Source organism: Penicillium canescens (assembly GCF_028828765.1).
Source record: "Penicillium canescens strain IBT 15451 chromosome Unknown utg000008l_segment0_segment0, whole genome shotgun sequence".
Lineage (NCBI taxonomy): Eukaryota > Fungi > Ascomycota > Eurotiomycetes > Eurotiales > Aspergillaceae > Penicillium > Penicillium canescens.
The window spans coordinates 2,278,881-2,292,242 of NW_026703970.1; the positions used below are offsets into that span (position 1 = coordinate 2,278,881).

Here is a 13,362-nt window from a genome sequence, read left to right on the forward strand (position 1 = left end):
AACCGTTTGGCTCTTTTTCTATTCCGGAACTCACCAATATATGCTATCCAAGTTGTTAGGCGCATCCTTCCGCGTACTATTACCCGCCAGTTAAAGTGCTATCTAGTAGGTACGCAGCCTACGGAGTGCGGGCTGCAGTCGAAGCACTGCGAGAATAGTGTAGTACTCCAAACGGCGCGAGTCTGCGGGATGCGGATTATTATCCTTGCACCAAAGAACACGTAACCTCCGTATGTAAGGTTCAATGAAAAAGAAAGAAGTCTCGCAGCGCTAGTAGAGCAATTACGCAACATGCAACGCCCGCTTGAAATATTCGAAAAGCTGCTACTGTGGTCGCCTTTGTTTTGCGGGATCAATAAACGTCCCTTCGGTTATCGGTGAGGCCGGAAGTCGCGCATCTATCAGATCAATAGATACTACCCGGCTGAAATATGCTGAGACTTGATCTGTCTGGTCTTCTGGCACATACAGTGTTATAACGTCTATGTGTAGATAACTGTTCCTTCCAATGTCCGCATTGCGCCCCGTAGGTATAATGTTCTCTACAGGCGCTGTGTTCGGCGATGTCCCCTTTTCCAGGGGTTTCCAGATACAAAGCCGCTTACCCAGAATGAGTGGCTAGGGCACTAGTGGTCAATCTCGGATTGCCGGCCTCAGTACGCCCGACTACCTCTCGGAACCCATCGCACAGACCGCCCGCAACCATTTCGGGCCCTAGTGAGCTGTTCTTTCTTTCCATTTCACCTTTTCGGAATAGGCTGAAGACAAACGTCGCTTGGCTTCGCGCCCGATGGTACAACAGGGTCAGCTTTTGCAGATCATACTCAAGGAAAGCAAGCACATCGCGTCTGGGCGCTAAGTATTTCCGGTATGTGGCAAAAGCCGCAATGCCCGCCTGTGTAGTAAATTTCTCGAGGAGCTTTGTGGAGAAATGTCTTTCCTTCATTGGCTCTTGAGGAAATCCATTAGCAAGACAGAGTCATCAGCGCTCTTCAAAACCCAGGCGTAGAGGGCCCAGGTGCTAGAACTACGCACAGAGGCAGCACGGCATACTAGCTACTCGTATTAAATGTGGAATGCGCTTTTTGACCACCACAAAATATGGCGGGAAATGAATTTAGCGATATCCACGTCTCAGATTAATCGAACTGTAGTAAAGGAGTTCAAGGCAAATACCACCATTGATGCTTAAAATGACGGAGCCAGGCAGAGAGAGAGAGATGAAAGGTATTGGACTATCTAAAGGTAAGAGTCTATATAAACTTTCTAACAAAGAGAGGTTTGACAAAGCGAAAGGCAAACTGGGAATTTTTGCACTGCTTGTCTATCATAAAGTACTGTATGAACGTCATGCTCTCCGTGTTTGCAGTATTTTCTGTCCCGAGGCCGTTCCCAAAAGGCGAACGAGGTCTATCCAAGGTAAGAAATAGCTGAAAAGTGGACCTTAGGAAAAGATCCCCTGGAGGTAAATACTGGACACACATAGCCGAGCGGAGGACATCTGTATTGATGCATTCACGAAGGCTCTGTTGCTCTTAGTGATACCCGCGATAGATTAATTTGCTCTGCTTGTATTTGTATTATGTCGCAATTAGAAATGCGAAACATGAAATTGGAAATTGAAAATGAAATCAAATTGAAAATACAGGAAAGAAAGGGGAGCAATTCAACGACCCATCATGGCTTGATGCTTGACTCGACTAAAGCTGCACCTCAAGAGGAAAACTCAATACGGCCTCCAGATTGGCCCAATCCTTTGCGTCCCCATCGTTGCCGTATTACTATCGCTTAAGCTGGCCACACTACGCGAGCGCAATTACGATACCAAGGAAACCAAAATATGGATGCACATTTGGTGACAGGGAACTGCACCAAGATCATCTTATTGTCGCGAAACCTACTCCATTGCCCTAGGCTGCTTTTGTAAAATTGATTCCCTTTCACCTGGTCTTTCTGCTGGCCATCTGAGCACGCCAAAACCAGACACTCGGCCAATTGACCGCCCCGGAAAAGTTGACGATGCCTATTTTTTTCAGCTGCATCCCCACGGGGGCTTGGGAGGAAGGGGGGTAGTACATCATTTCCGTTGTTGTTATATCATATAGAGTGTCCAGATCTATATCAGCTCGACCTAGACGGGGACAGCACAAAGCGCACCTGGATCTTATCCGTGAGTGCGAATGGTTATCGCTACGGTAAGACAACAGGTACCGTATATTGGGCCGGGGAATGGGATGGTAACGGCTTCACAGCAACGAACCACCTCCCGCAATGGATGGATGGCGGGCCTGACTTCTGCGCCACAGTCAGCTGGGACAATCCGAATGACAGATACGGCAGCCGCTACGCAATTGGCTGGATGAATAATTGGGAATACGCAGGTTCGCTTCCTTATTACGGCGATTTTGCCGGTCAAGGCAGTATGGTCCGGGAAGTCAAGCTCAAGACTATCAACGGGTCTTCCACCCTAATCAGTAACCCAATAGAGGGTTATGAAAATATTGTCGCACCCCCCAACTCCGTGAGCGGGCAGACCATTACGACGGATCCGGCCTCTGCATCTCTTCCCAATGACCTGGTGGGAGGTGCGTACATGATTGGTGCCATGATCTCCAAGGATGACGGGACGACGGCAAGCAAGTCCACATTCGCATCAAAGCTGACGAGTCTTTCGGCACGACCGTCGGTTACGACTTCACGCATTCCTATGCATTTTTGATCAGGAACTCCGACGGTTCGGCGACAGATGTCATGGCATCGGGTCCAAAGCAGGTATACGACACTGTGCGTACGGCGTCGAATTCTTCGGGAGGTAACACGGTAAGGTTGATGATATATGTGGATTGGAATTCGGTGGAGATGCTCGTGAATGAAGGTGTGGCAGTGTTATCGGTGCTGATTTATCCGAATCAAGCGGCCGAGGGAATTCAAGTTGTGTCCGATACGGAAGTTTGAAGCTGATGTCCTTACTTATGCTGGATGTGGGATGTAGTTTCTAGCTGCGGCTTTTGATTTCCTTCGCTTTCGTGCTAAACTCTAAGCACCGGTATGGAAGAGTGTGTTTCGAACCGTGTAAATCTGGGCCGTGATTAGTTGGCAGGGGGTTCAGGGCGTTGTACTTACTAGTAGATTTCCCGCTTTTTTGTGTTGAATACATGTATATAAAGAAGTTGAATAAATGTTACGATAAGTTAAAGATTCGTAGCGAACTAGCAATAAAACATTACGATTACCAAGCACAGCAGTCAGGCCTCATTAAAACCACTTCAAATCCTCGATGGGAAAAAGAAGTGGAAAGTGGGCCAGCGCTAATACACACTATGTTTCTGAGTCTCCGCGGCTTTGATTTCTTGGAGACTACACAATTTGCAAAAGGCCGAAGATTCCAAAGGCTTGATGAGACCGTCAGTTGCTTGTTCCTCAGAGCCCTTCACGAAGATTGAGATCTGGTTAAACCGAGAGACGGTAAGAGAACCGGCCGGGTCTATACGGTCCACGTCCGCTACTGTGGTCTACTCGGATGCCTCTAGATGCGAGGGTTATCTAGGGACCGCCGTCGTAGCACTCGACAACCTAGTGGTCATTGAATCACAATACGTCCAAGTAGGACCGATAGATCGGTGGTCGGCACATATAGCAGAGTAGCAGAGCTGATAGGCATCTTCTGCGATATCAGCTCGGTGTTCAAGATCGCCTGTCACCTTCTAAGGGAACAGTAGTCTAGCGACATTGACAATTCTATGCGACAGCAAATCAGCCCTACAGGCAATTCAAACCCCGGGGAACAAATCCAAACAATGGACAACCTATGCAATCCTCCAGGCTGCCGTAGAGATTCATGCAAGATGGAATACCAAGATTCGTTCGCTGTTGATAGAAGTGAATGAGGGACCATGATTGAAACAATTCCATCTTGAATCACTGTTATAGAACCCTTGCCTTTTTTCGGCTTGTTCATATAGCATTCGTGAAGCTGTTCATGCTGTGCGACAAAGGCTATGTAAGGTATTGTTTTCTGCTAATTCTCCTATCCGGTTTCTTACGGGCCTTTCCCAACTTGAAAAGGGGATGGCACGATGGCAGTCTGTCATGGCAGATGGGTCGACACCAATAGAGTAAGCATACAAGCAACCACTCCCATGCCCAGTTGAAGGCGTAGAGAGAGGTCCCTGGAGGTGGTAATCGTACTGAACTTGATGCTATATCATGAGGGAAGAATCTGGTGAAAAACTGTAGTCAGATTGATGATGGTAGGATGCTGCTATCTCTAGGAAAAGACTGCATGCATGCATCCTGAGGCATTGGTGACACCTCAAGCCACTAACACGCTACCGTCACGGGTTCCACCACTACAAAATGTAGATTTGGTGCAATTATGCCTAATGTTTTACTGCTACAGCGGCAGCTGTCACAAACTCTGGGCCATACCAAAAGAGGTCGGCATAATGAATCTGGTAGCTTGACTGCATGGCAATAACCCCGTCAATGTCCGGAATGATATAGATTGCCTGGCCATATGTCCCCAATGCAGCGAACCCACGGTCATCCCATAGCTGATACGTATCCTCATCCCTTGGCATAGTCCACCACCCAGTTTGATAACCCGAATTTGGTACCTCTTTGATGTTACCAGGAGCACGAATCCCTGTACTTGTAGTCGCATCGGCAATATTATCGAACCAGCGCTTTGGCACATCAGGTCCTGCTATGTCATGGAAATAATCTAGGACAAACAAGCCAAAGCGGGCCATGTCCTTCAAGGCGATAGCTAATCCCCCATAGCCGTCAACCTGGTGCGCTCCGGTTGTTCGCATAAATCCATCGTATCCCATCCCTGATGGCTCCCAAATGTGTTTAGTAATCCAGTTTCCTAGTGGTACTTCGACGGCACGCGTGAGAGAGAGGGCGAGAACGTAGTAGTTTTCGTCATGGTAACTGAAAACTTCACCGGGCTCAGCCACCTTCTGGTAGGTTTTGAAAAAATCCAGCACGGCTTCTGGATCAGTGATCGGGTAAATGTCGGTGAATAAATTGGGAACGTCAGTTCCATTTGGAGGCTCAACTCCTGCAGTCATATCGGCGAGGTTCTGCAGCAAAATCTGTCCGTAAGGTGTATCGGTGAGTTCCGGCACATACGTTGATACCGAAACATTCAGAGTGAAGAACTCTTTTTCAATTGCGATGCCAATCGCAGTAGATAGTAATGACTTGGTGACCGATTGGACGACATTCCGAGAAGACGGCATGTTGCCATATTGATATCTCTCAAGTCGGATGGCTCCATCCTTGACAATCACGACTGCATAGCTACATGTTGATGGTGCATGCCACTCTCCCTAGCAATGACTGTTGATAACGTAAATAAAAGCTGGAACAAATCGCAGCAGAGACCTTTGAACAGGTGAAGAAACCCACAACCTAGTTGTAGTACCATGGTGGATGACGAAATGCAGTTTTCCACGTACTTCACGACCCAGCTGGCGCATTTCTTTGTTGTAAACAAAGACCCACCGAAGAGCCTTGCGCCCCCGGTCACCGACTTTAACGTGATGTCCGAAGTAATTGAGCTCTGCACACTGTCCGCCCCGATACGGCTAATCTGCCGGTTGTGCTATGAGCAAATGGGACCAACAGCAAATTGTGCCTGATCGGATTTACATAACCTGTCGCACTTTCGGTGTGGCTCAACCAGCTTGCTGGAAGTCCGGACGTATTCCTTCCAATCCGATGAAAACCACATTTCTTCTCGGTGGAAAGCGTTGTTGAACGAACACGGACGTTGGATGTGTATAGCACAGGTGTCTGACAATGGAGATCTTCTGGCTGCCCATTACCGATACTTCTTCGCAATTTCCTTCTCCGGGATCCAGTTATGAGCGAGGATACCCCGGTTAAAATCTCCCCTTCGAGAACTTGCTAGCTGCATGATGTTGATACTGCCATCGCCTTCGATAATGCTACATTCAACAAACTGAAGTTCTAGGCATGCCTTGCCTTTGAACAAAGTTAAGTGATCCTTGAGAATATCCACTTCAGTCTGTAGTTGGATATACTTCTATGGAAACTAAAATTCTGACAGAGAGATGTTAATTGTTGCTGTTGCCGTCTGGAAGACATGGCCACTATGTACCTGTCTGATTGCCAGTCCGGAAAGCGCCATGGCATTGAGGACCACCAAGAGGTTGAATATCTCTTGTAGGCATATTATAAGAATGCAGACAAGATCGCCGAGTCTGCGATTGCACTATTGGGAGATGTCAAACGAATTACGGACACCACCCAGTCGATTCTTGATGTGCACCGAATCGGATCATGATATTCGAAGCGTAGCTGATATTTGCATGCTCGGATTTGCAGTGTCCACTTCCGTAGCAGGCTTGTTTGGTAAGAATGTGCTTAATTACATTGAGGAGAGCGCTTATGCATTTGCAGTTCTTGTTGGAGCGAGTGTGGTAGGTACTGCACTAATTTCGAGATATGGGCTGTGGAAAATGAACAAATACCGCGAGGTGCGGTTTTAAGCTTAAACAAAGCCTAGGTAGTATGGTCCAGGTAGTAAAGTTTTTACAATCACTTGGTGAGGGTTACGTGCTTGTGTCTGCTTGGGAAGGCGTATGGGCTGCGATTGAGGCAGACAAACAAACCATAAAAAGCCCGTCAGTCATCTTCCTCGTCTTTCGCTTCTTCCTCTTCCCTTCATCCACCTCACTTGCTTTCCATCATCCATCTCTACATTGATCCATTTCATCAACCTTCATCAACCGCAACCATGCCGGAAGACAACTACGGCAACTCCTACACCTACAACAACTCTGGCCAGAATAGCCAGGTGAGTTGCAAAACTGACTGCACAACAGAGTCGAGATCTGAATTCCTCACAGGGCAACCACTTCTGCGTTCGCGACTTTGGTCCTGATTACTCCAACCAGTGAGTCGATACCCGTGGCCTTCCAAAACATGACTGACACATCTAGGGATGGCTCGTACTACTACTCCAACCCCGACGGAAGTACCTACCACAACGATGGCCAGGGTAACTCTACCTACACTCCTCCCGCTGAGCCTTCTCAGTCTGAGAAGTCTGGCAAGTAAAGGGGTCGCTGGCCTCTGATGGAGTCGATTTCGACTCTCGGGTTCTAGATATTTGCGCTTGCTTGAAATGAATTCGAATGGGGGATGCTTTACTGAAGGATGCTTGGCCATGGACATTGATATTGGAAAATAGAAACACCAAAAATAAGATAGCTTACCCCTTAGTCGTTCCCATTTGTCCAAGTAAAGAGGCGACGCTAAAGCCTCATCCCCGCACTTCGGCAAATCCGCCAAATCATCGTCAACATCTTATCAGCGTCGCTTGGCCGATAAGAGGAAACCGTCGTATCTGGGGTCTTCTCCTCTATTCTCTGCACACAATGAGTACCCCTGGTCGAGCCTGCTGCGCCCGTTGCGCACGTATCGTGAGTGATGTGCTCCCCCACCATATATACATCACGCTAATAATGGTAGAAACAACGATGCGACGGCGAGTCACCTTGCTCACGCTGCAAGCGTATGCATTATGCACTATTCCCAAGCTATCTTTGACCATGAACTGATTCCTTGGCTATAGGTCTAGGACATGTGTGCAAGCCCCGGTCTCCAGAGAAAGAGTCCACTTTGTCTCTCAGATCACCTGCGCGACGGCCCCGTGCATCGCGGTCCCGGAGCGGCTGTTTGCCCTGCAAGACAAGGTAATATGGTGGAGCTAATAGGCCCTTGTCTCGGAAGCTGACTGGCCTGTAGGAAGAAGAAATGCGATGAGAACCGTCCCAGGTGCAGCGATTGTCGCCGCCTGAATCTTCCCTGTGAGTGGCCAGCTATGGCTATGAATGTTGAAGTGCACAGTCCCGACATGAATGATACCCCTTCGCCTATATCCATTGCAACTGTGTCTGCTGATAGCATTCCGATTGATGATTCCGACGGCGGTCCGCCTGCGCTCAGCCCCATTACCCCTTCCGATGATGAGGAGTTTATTGCCACGCTATTTCCCCATTCATTGCCACGGAAGAACTCTATGAACTTGCCTTTAAGTCGGTCTCCTATATCGGCAAACCCTCATTTGCGGACTGAAGAGGACCGGTCGCTCTTCAACCACTATATCCACGTCGTTTCGAGAGCTTTATCGCGTTCTCAGGATGTAGATCGGAACCCGTTCTTGGTCACTCTCCTGCCACTGGCTACTATTTCGGATACGGTTACCAGCGTCATTCTGAGTTTAAGTGGCTGCCATTGGAAGAGAGTCTACCCAACCATCTGGGGATGCGCCCTGACCCGACAAGGCAAAGGTTGCACCTTTGTTGACTCCTCTGCTTTGACCATACGCTGACCTCTTTAGCTTTGACACAAGTAAACAAATTACTGGGCTGCTCAGACCGCCAATCGATATTTGAAGCTTGTGCCACGGTGCTTTTGCTATGCCTTACGGAATTATTTGATGGTACATCTCGCGTTTGGAAGTGGCATTTGAAAGCCGCCAGCGCGATATTGAAGTCTCCTGCATTCCAAAACCTCATCTCATCCGATGAGTGGACGTTCTGCATAAGTCTTTTCCACTATCTCGACTCTATGTCAACTATTTCTCGTTGCAAGGCTCCTTTGTTACAGAGCAATGATAGTATAACGGATCTTACAACCTCATTACGACGGAGCAGAGTTCCAGAGCTTGACCGGAATGGATCATCGGATGCCATTTACGGTATATCGCCGGCGCTGTTTGATTATCTTGGGATGGTCAATTTGTTGGCCAATCATAGGAGTAGGCGCATCGACGAATTATCTGAAATTGGCTTTCAAGCTGCGGCTACGCATTTGAAAGCTCGAATCGATGAATGGCGCGCTGATTATAACTGTGGGTACTCTGCAGAACTGGAGTCCGACACGTACCACGCTACTACCGCCTTTGAGTGGGCTATCAGACTTCGGCTGCATCAGATTGTGGAAGGGTATGATGCCCTCCATGAGTTTGTGGAGCGCTGTGTTGTTACTATTCTCGAGTCTGTGCAGAAGATCCCCTATGCAAGTAGAGTCGAGGGATGTCTTCTATTCCCACTTGTCATTGCTGGGTCCAGCAGTATTAGTGTTGAGCGACGGATGATTGTGAAAGAGAGGCTTATGGTCATGGAGAATACCTTGGGCTTCAGCCACATTCATCATGCTCGTCAACTGCTGGAGACCGTTTGGAAAGGGGGGAACGATGCTTCAGATCTCAACTGGGCCGCTGTGAGATATAGTCAATTCCCTGGTGTAGTGTTTATATAACTTATTGTTTATGCTCTCATGTCGTGTATGATTTGTTTGATAGTCAATGTCATCGATTGATAAAAGAAGAAATTCGTTTTATACGTATCATAGGGGAGGGGTTTACAACGCGAAAGAGAAGTAAGGGTATGAAATGGAAAGCCAACTCTGAGCCCAATCGGCAGACTCACTCAAGGCGGGCAATATTCATACCTTCTGCCAGGCAAGTGATTGTGCGTGCAAGAACTTAGCAATCATCAGACCCGAGCACCCTTTACCTCAGCGACCAACTCAGCCAGATGGTCCTTCATGTTATAACCACACACCTCCTCAATGGTGAGCTTTCCTGGCCGATCCGTAGAGGAGCTCCACCCAATTCTCTCGCTGAGGTTCTCGCGAGCTCTGAAACTCGCCTCTTGCACGCGAGTAGCGCGCCCCCGCCGCAGCTTTTCATAAAGCTTCAATCCTTCAATAATTCCGTATTCTTCACGGAAATTCTTGTTGAACACGAGGCCTAATGCGCCTGCATCTTCGAATGCCATGCAAGATCCCTGTGACTGATCGGGCATCATAGGGTGGGCTAGCAGCAGATCAGCAGCTTGAATTCGAATGGGGATATCTCAAACTTACCAGCATCACCTAACAAGCAAACCTTGCCTTTGACCCAATACGGATAAGGCTGATGCTTGTACACTATAGTCAAAGGTCAGCAGGGAGTTTGGCATTGAACAAAAGAGACTCACGTCGCCACATCTTGATGTCCTCAGCATTCAACATTAAAGTCTTCATCCTAGGGTCCAGATCCGGGAATGTATCCACCAATTGCTGCGGTGTAGCGCTGATATTCCACCCATCGTCGCGCACATTGTTGTGCGATGCAGGATAGAAGCAGTAACAGCTCACTACTTCACCGTTGCTGCAAGGAGACATGACAATCTTGTTGATACCGAATCCTCCCCAATACTCGATTGCCTCATTGGAGATATAATCTTCCAAGCCAAGCGACCGAAGCTTGTCAGCCCCAATTATGCATCGATAACAGCAAGAAGTTGACATTTCGAAGTCTGGAGTGATTCCAATCATGTTTCGGGTAAGGGACTGGCATACCTGTCAGCTTCGAAATCACCACAGATCGATTCTTCTCTTACCCGGATGCCATCTGCGGCTACAATAATATCGGCCGATGCTTCAGCCCCATTTTCGAAGCGCACCACACCTTCCTCTGTATTGACCTCGATTGCTTTGAAATTCACTTTCAATTCACACTTTGGACCCTCTCCGGGTGCCTCAAATGCTGACTTCAACAGTTCTTTGTGGATGTCAATGCGATGGAAATTGTTATAGTCCTATCGTCGGTCAGTGCTTATTAATTTCATGCAAAAAGAGGCGTAAAAAGAGGTAAACAAAGAGGTGTACAGAGGTGAAAGCAAGGAGAAAATAATGAATGAAACGATAGATACATACTGTCCCGAATTTGGACTTGTAATCGCCAAGCGGATATGTACTCTGCACATCACCATCGCTCCAGTTGTGCATGATGAGTTGTTTGAGAATGACCTGTCACCCATTAAACTAGTGAACTATCATTCGGCAGTTTCGAACAAACCGGCTTGGCTCCCTTCACATCCACACCCCATTCCTCCAAAAAGCGAGACCCGTTTGATGCCGCACTTAGTGATGCGCCCACTTCACCGGCAAAATCGTATCTTTCATAAACCGTGACAGCATGGCCTTGACGGCGTAGGGCGACAGCCGCGCCAAGACCACCGAGGCCTGCGCCGATAATGGCGATTTGAAGAGGTGAGTCGGTGCGAGAAGGCATACTTGAGTTATTTTTTTCAGTTTACAATGAAGTAACTTCATTGCCTATGATCGATATATACTCTTTTCAACCTGGGCTTCAGGGCTTCGACGGATTGCAAGTTCTATCGGGTTCTCTGCCTATCTCGCGCTAAGCGGCGGAGAGGGGCTCTATCTATCCGACGGCTGCATAGAACTTCGTTGATCTTTACCTCTTTCATATTTTCCTCTGGCAGTGACAGCCACTCGATCTACGCCTATCATTGTCTGGGGAAGCGCTCGATGGTCCGAATTGCTATCTCCTGGTCTCTGGTCTGAGCTGCTTCTTAAAGGCAATCCGCCAACCGATAATATGCTGGGACTCGTGTCTTATTCTGACCCTACATTTTTATTCCTTCAAAGTGACAGCAACGATGGAGAAGAAACCCGAGCTCACGGACAAGTATGATGCTGCTGAGGATTGTGCATTGGGCAGTGTCTTAATAAATGACAAGAAGCTCCTGCGCAAAATTGACTATCACCTCTTGCCCATCATGTTCTTGACCTACTTCCTGCAAATGATTGACAAAATTTCCATCAATGTGGGTATAGCTCATCCCCTGTGATAGTAGTCTCTGTTGGCTAATCTCTTCAGTACGCAAATGTAATGGGGCTACAGGATGACCTAGAAATGACTGGAAACGACTTCTCGTGGCTGGCAACAGCATTCTTTATCGCCTATGCAGTGGCGGAAATCCCCCAGGGTGCTCTTCTGCAAAGATTTCCCGTTACCAAGGTGCTTGGGGCCAATGTCTTTTGCTGGGGCGTAATCCTTTGTTGTTCGTCGGCTGCCTCTAACTTTTCCCACATGCTCGCGTTGAGAGTCCTCCTGGGGTTAATGGAGGCTGTTATTGGTGCGTACTCTACAGATTGTATTGAAGAATGGGACTGATGGTCGCACTAGCACCTTCTCTTACGATGTACACCAGCATGTGGTATACCCGAGCAGAATCGACACCACGTTACGGATTCTGGTACTGCGGGCTAGGCGTTGGGCAAATTGTCGGCGGGCTCATTTCCTTCGCTGCTCAGCACGCCCCTGCCGGCATGTCCTTCGGTGGCTGGCGCATTATGTTTGTAGCAATTGGCGTTGTCAATGTCTTGGTTTCCATCCTCGTGTAAGGTCTGATCGAAGCCCCCGTCGAATAGATTCTGACCGCGTTTTCTATAGGATTTTTCTACTTCCCAACAGCCCCGAGAAGGCCAAGTTTCTCACCGAACCCGAGAAAATACGGATTGCGCAGCGTTTGGCCAACGATTCAGCTGGTGTTGGGCTCAAAGTCTTCCGGTGGCGGTCTGTTCTTGAAGCTTTTGGGGATTTGCAGACGTGGATGCTCGTTTTGCTCACAATCCTCATCACAATTCCCAGCGGCGTTATAACTACATTCTCTGCTATCCTCATCAAAGGGTTTGGATATAGCTCCAAAGAAAGCGCTTTGCTAAATATGCCATCAGGCATCGTGAGTATCGTGGCGACTATGGTGTCCACGTACGCAATCTCAAAAGGCTTCTCGAGATGGCTGGCAATCGACTTGCTGTTGCTTCCAACTTTGCTGGGATCCTGTTTGATGTCGTTCCTCCCATCTGAGAACCAAGCCGGCTGTTTGGCTGGTATTTATCTTGTCAACACGGTAAGTCAAGCCAGGATTTTAAATTCCCTGATATCTGACCTTAAAAGACGGTTGCACCCCTGGCCCTTATTTATGCTTGGACAGGAGCGAACTACCGGGGCTTCACAATGAAGGTAATTGCTATGTCCCACCATTTTGATTTGCTTTCGCTCACACTTTCAGGTCTCTGGTGCTGGGATTGTGTCTGCTGGCTTCAGCATTGCGAATATCATAGGTCCGCAGACTTTTCAAGCCAAAGATGCGCCGCAGTAAGTCATTATATAGGAGAAAATTACTATGGTGGAACTAAGCTCTGCAATAGTTACATTCCGGCAAAGATTACCATTGTTGCGGTCAATGCTGCTGCGATTGTGATCTCCACATCCCTGCGCATTATTTACGGGAGGCGCAACTCTGTCGCTGATCGGCTTGGTGCGCCGGCGCGTAGTCGGATAGAAACACGGTTGGCCAACAAGGGAGCTGCTGGAGACGCACAAGATGATGAAAGTTTCCGCTATGTGTATTAAGACTGACCTTCGTACATTCAATGTCCTAACTAGAGACATTTTTTATTCAATCATTTACACTTTAGCCAACAATATCCAAATTTTTGATCTCCCTTTCCGATGGGCAA

General features: G+C 48.1%; 6 protein-coding genes across 6 annotated transcripts; 4 read left to right on the plus strand and 2 right to left on the minus strand.

Moving 5' to 3' along the window:
- Positions 1 to 2,275: 2,275 nt before the first annotated feature.
- On the plus strand, positions 2,276 to 2,719 carry N7446_011739 (uncharacterized protein; the record flags this gene model as incomplete). The annotated part of the gene is made up of 1 exon (XM_058520481.1): positions 2,276 to 2,719. One exon carries the CDS (start codon positions 2,276 to 2,278, stop codon positions 2,717 to 2,719), a length of 444 nt encoding a protein of 147 aa, XP_058368005.1.
- A 1,660-nt stretch (positions 2,720 to 4,379) lies between these two features.
- N7446_011740 (serine hydrolase domain-containing protein) lies at positions 4,380 to 5,246 on the minus strand (the record flags this gene model as incomplete). The annotated part of the gene is made up of 1 exon (XM_058520482.1): positions 4,380 to 5,246. The coding sequence occupies one exon, from the start codon at positions 5,244 to 5,246 to the stop codon at positions 4,380 to 4,382; it is 867 nt and encodes a 288-aa protein (XP_058368006.1).
- A 1,523-nt stretch (positions 5,247 to 6,769) lies between these two features.
- Positions 6,770 to 7,092, plus strand: N7446_011741 (uncharacterized protein; the record flags this gene model as incomplete). The annotated part of the gene is made up of 3 exons (XM_058520483.1): positions 6,770 to 6,829; positions 6,882 to 6,928; positions 6,975 to 7,092. The coding sequence occupies 3 exons, from the start codon at positions 6,770 to 6,772 to the stop codon at positions 7,090 to 7,092; spliced, it is 225 nt and encodes a 74-aa protein (XP_058368007.1).
- A 320-nt stretch (positions 7,093 to 7,412) lies between these two features.
- On the plus strand, positions 7,413 to 9,300 carry N7446_011742 (uncharacterized protein; the record flags this gene model as incomplete). The annotated part of the gene is made up of 5 exons (XM_058520484.1): positions 7,413 to 7,457; positions 7,507 to 7,549; positions 7,610 to 7,730; positions 7,783 to 8,327; positions 8,378 to 9,300. The coding sequence occupies 5 exons, from the start codon at positions 7,413 to 7,415 to the stop codon at positions 9,298 to 9,300; spliced, it is 1,677 nt and encodes a 558-aa protein (XP_058368008.1).
- A 236-nt stretch (positions 9,301 to 9,536) lies between these two features.
- On the minus strand, positions 9,537 to 11,101 carry N7446_011743 (uncharacterized protein; the record flags this gene model as incomplete). The annotated part of the gene is made up of 6 exons (XM_058520485.1): positions 9,537 to 9,859; positions 9,910 to 9,972; positions 10,023 to 10,377; positions 10,428 to 10,625; positions 10,744 to 10,836; positions 10,886 to 11,101. 6 exons carry the CDS (start codon positions 11,099 to 11,101, stop codon positions 9,537 to 9,539), a joined length of 1,248 nt encoding a protein of 415 aa, XP_058368009.1.
- Positions 11,102 to 11,492: 391 nt separating this feature from the next.
- On the plus strand, positions 11,493 to 13,255 carry N7446_011744 (uncharacterized protein; the record flags this gene model as incomplete). Its single annotated transcript, XM_058520486.1, has 7 exons — positions 11,493 to 11,660; positions 11,714 to 11,972; positions 12,023 to 12,236; positions 12,290 to 12,749; positions 12,797 to 12,862; positions 12,912 to 12,997; positions 13,051 to 13,255. 7 exons carry the CDS (start codon positions 11,493 to 11,495, stop codon positions 13,253 to 13,255), a joined length of 1,458 nt encoding a protein of 485 aa, XP_058368010.1.
- Between the last annotated feature and the right edge of the window lie 107 nt (positions 13,256 to 13,362).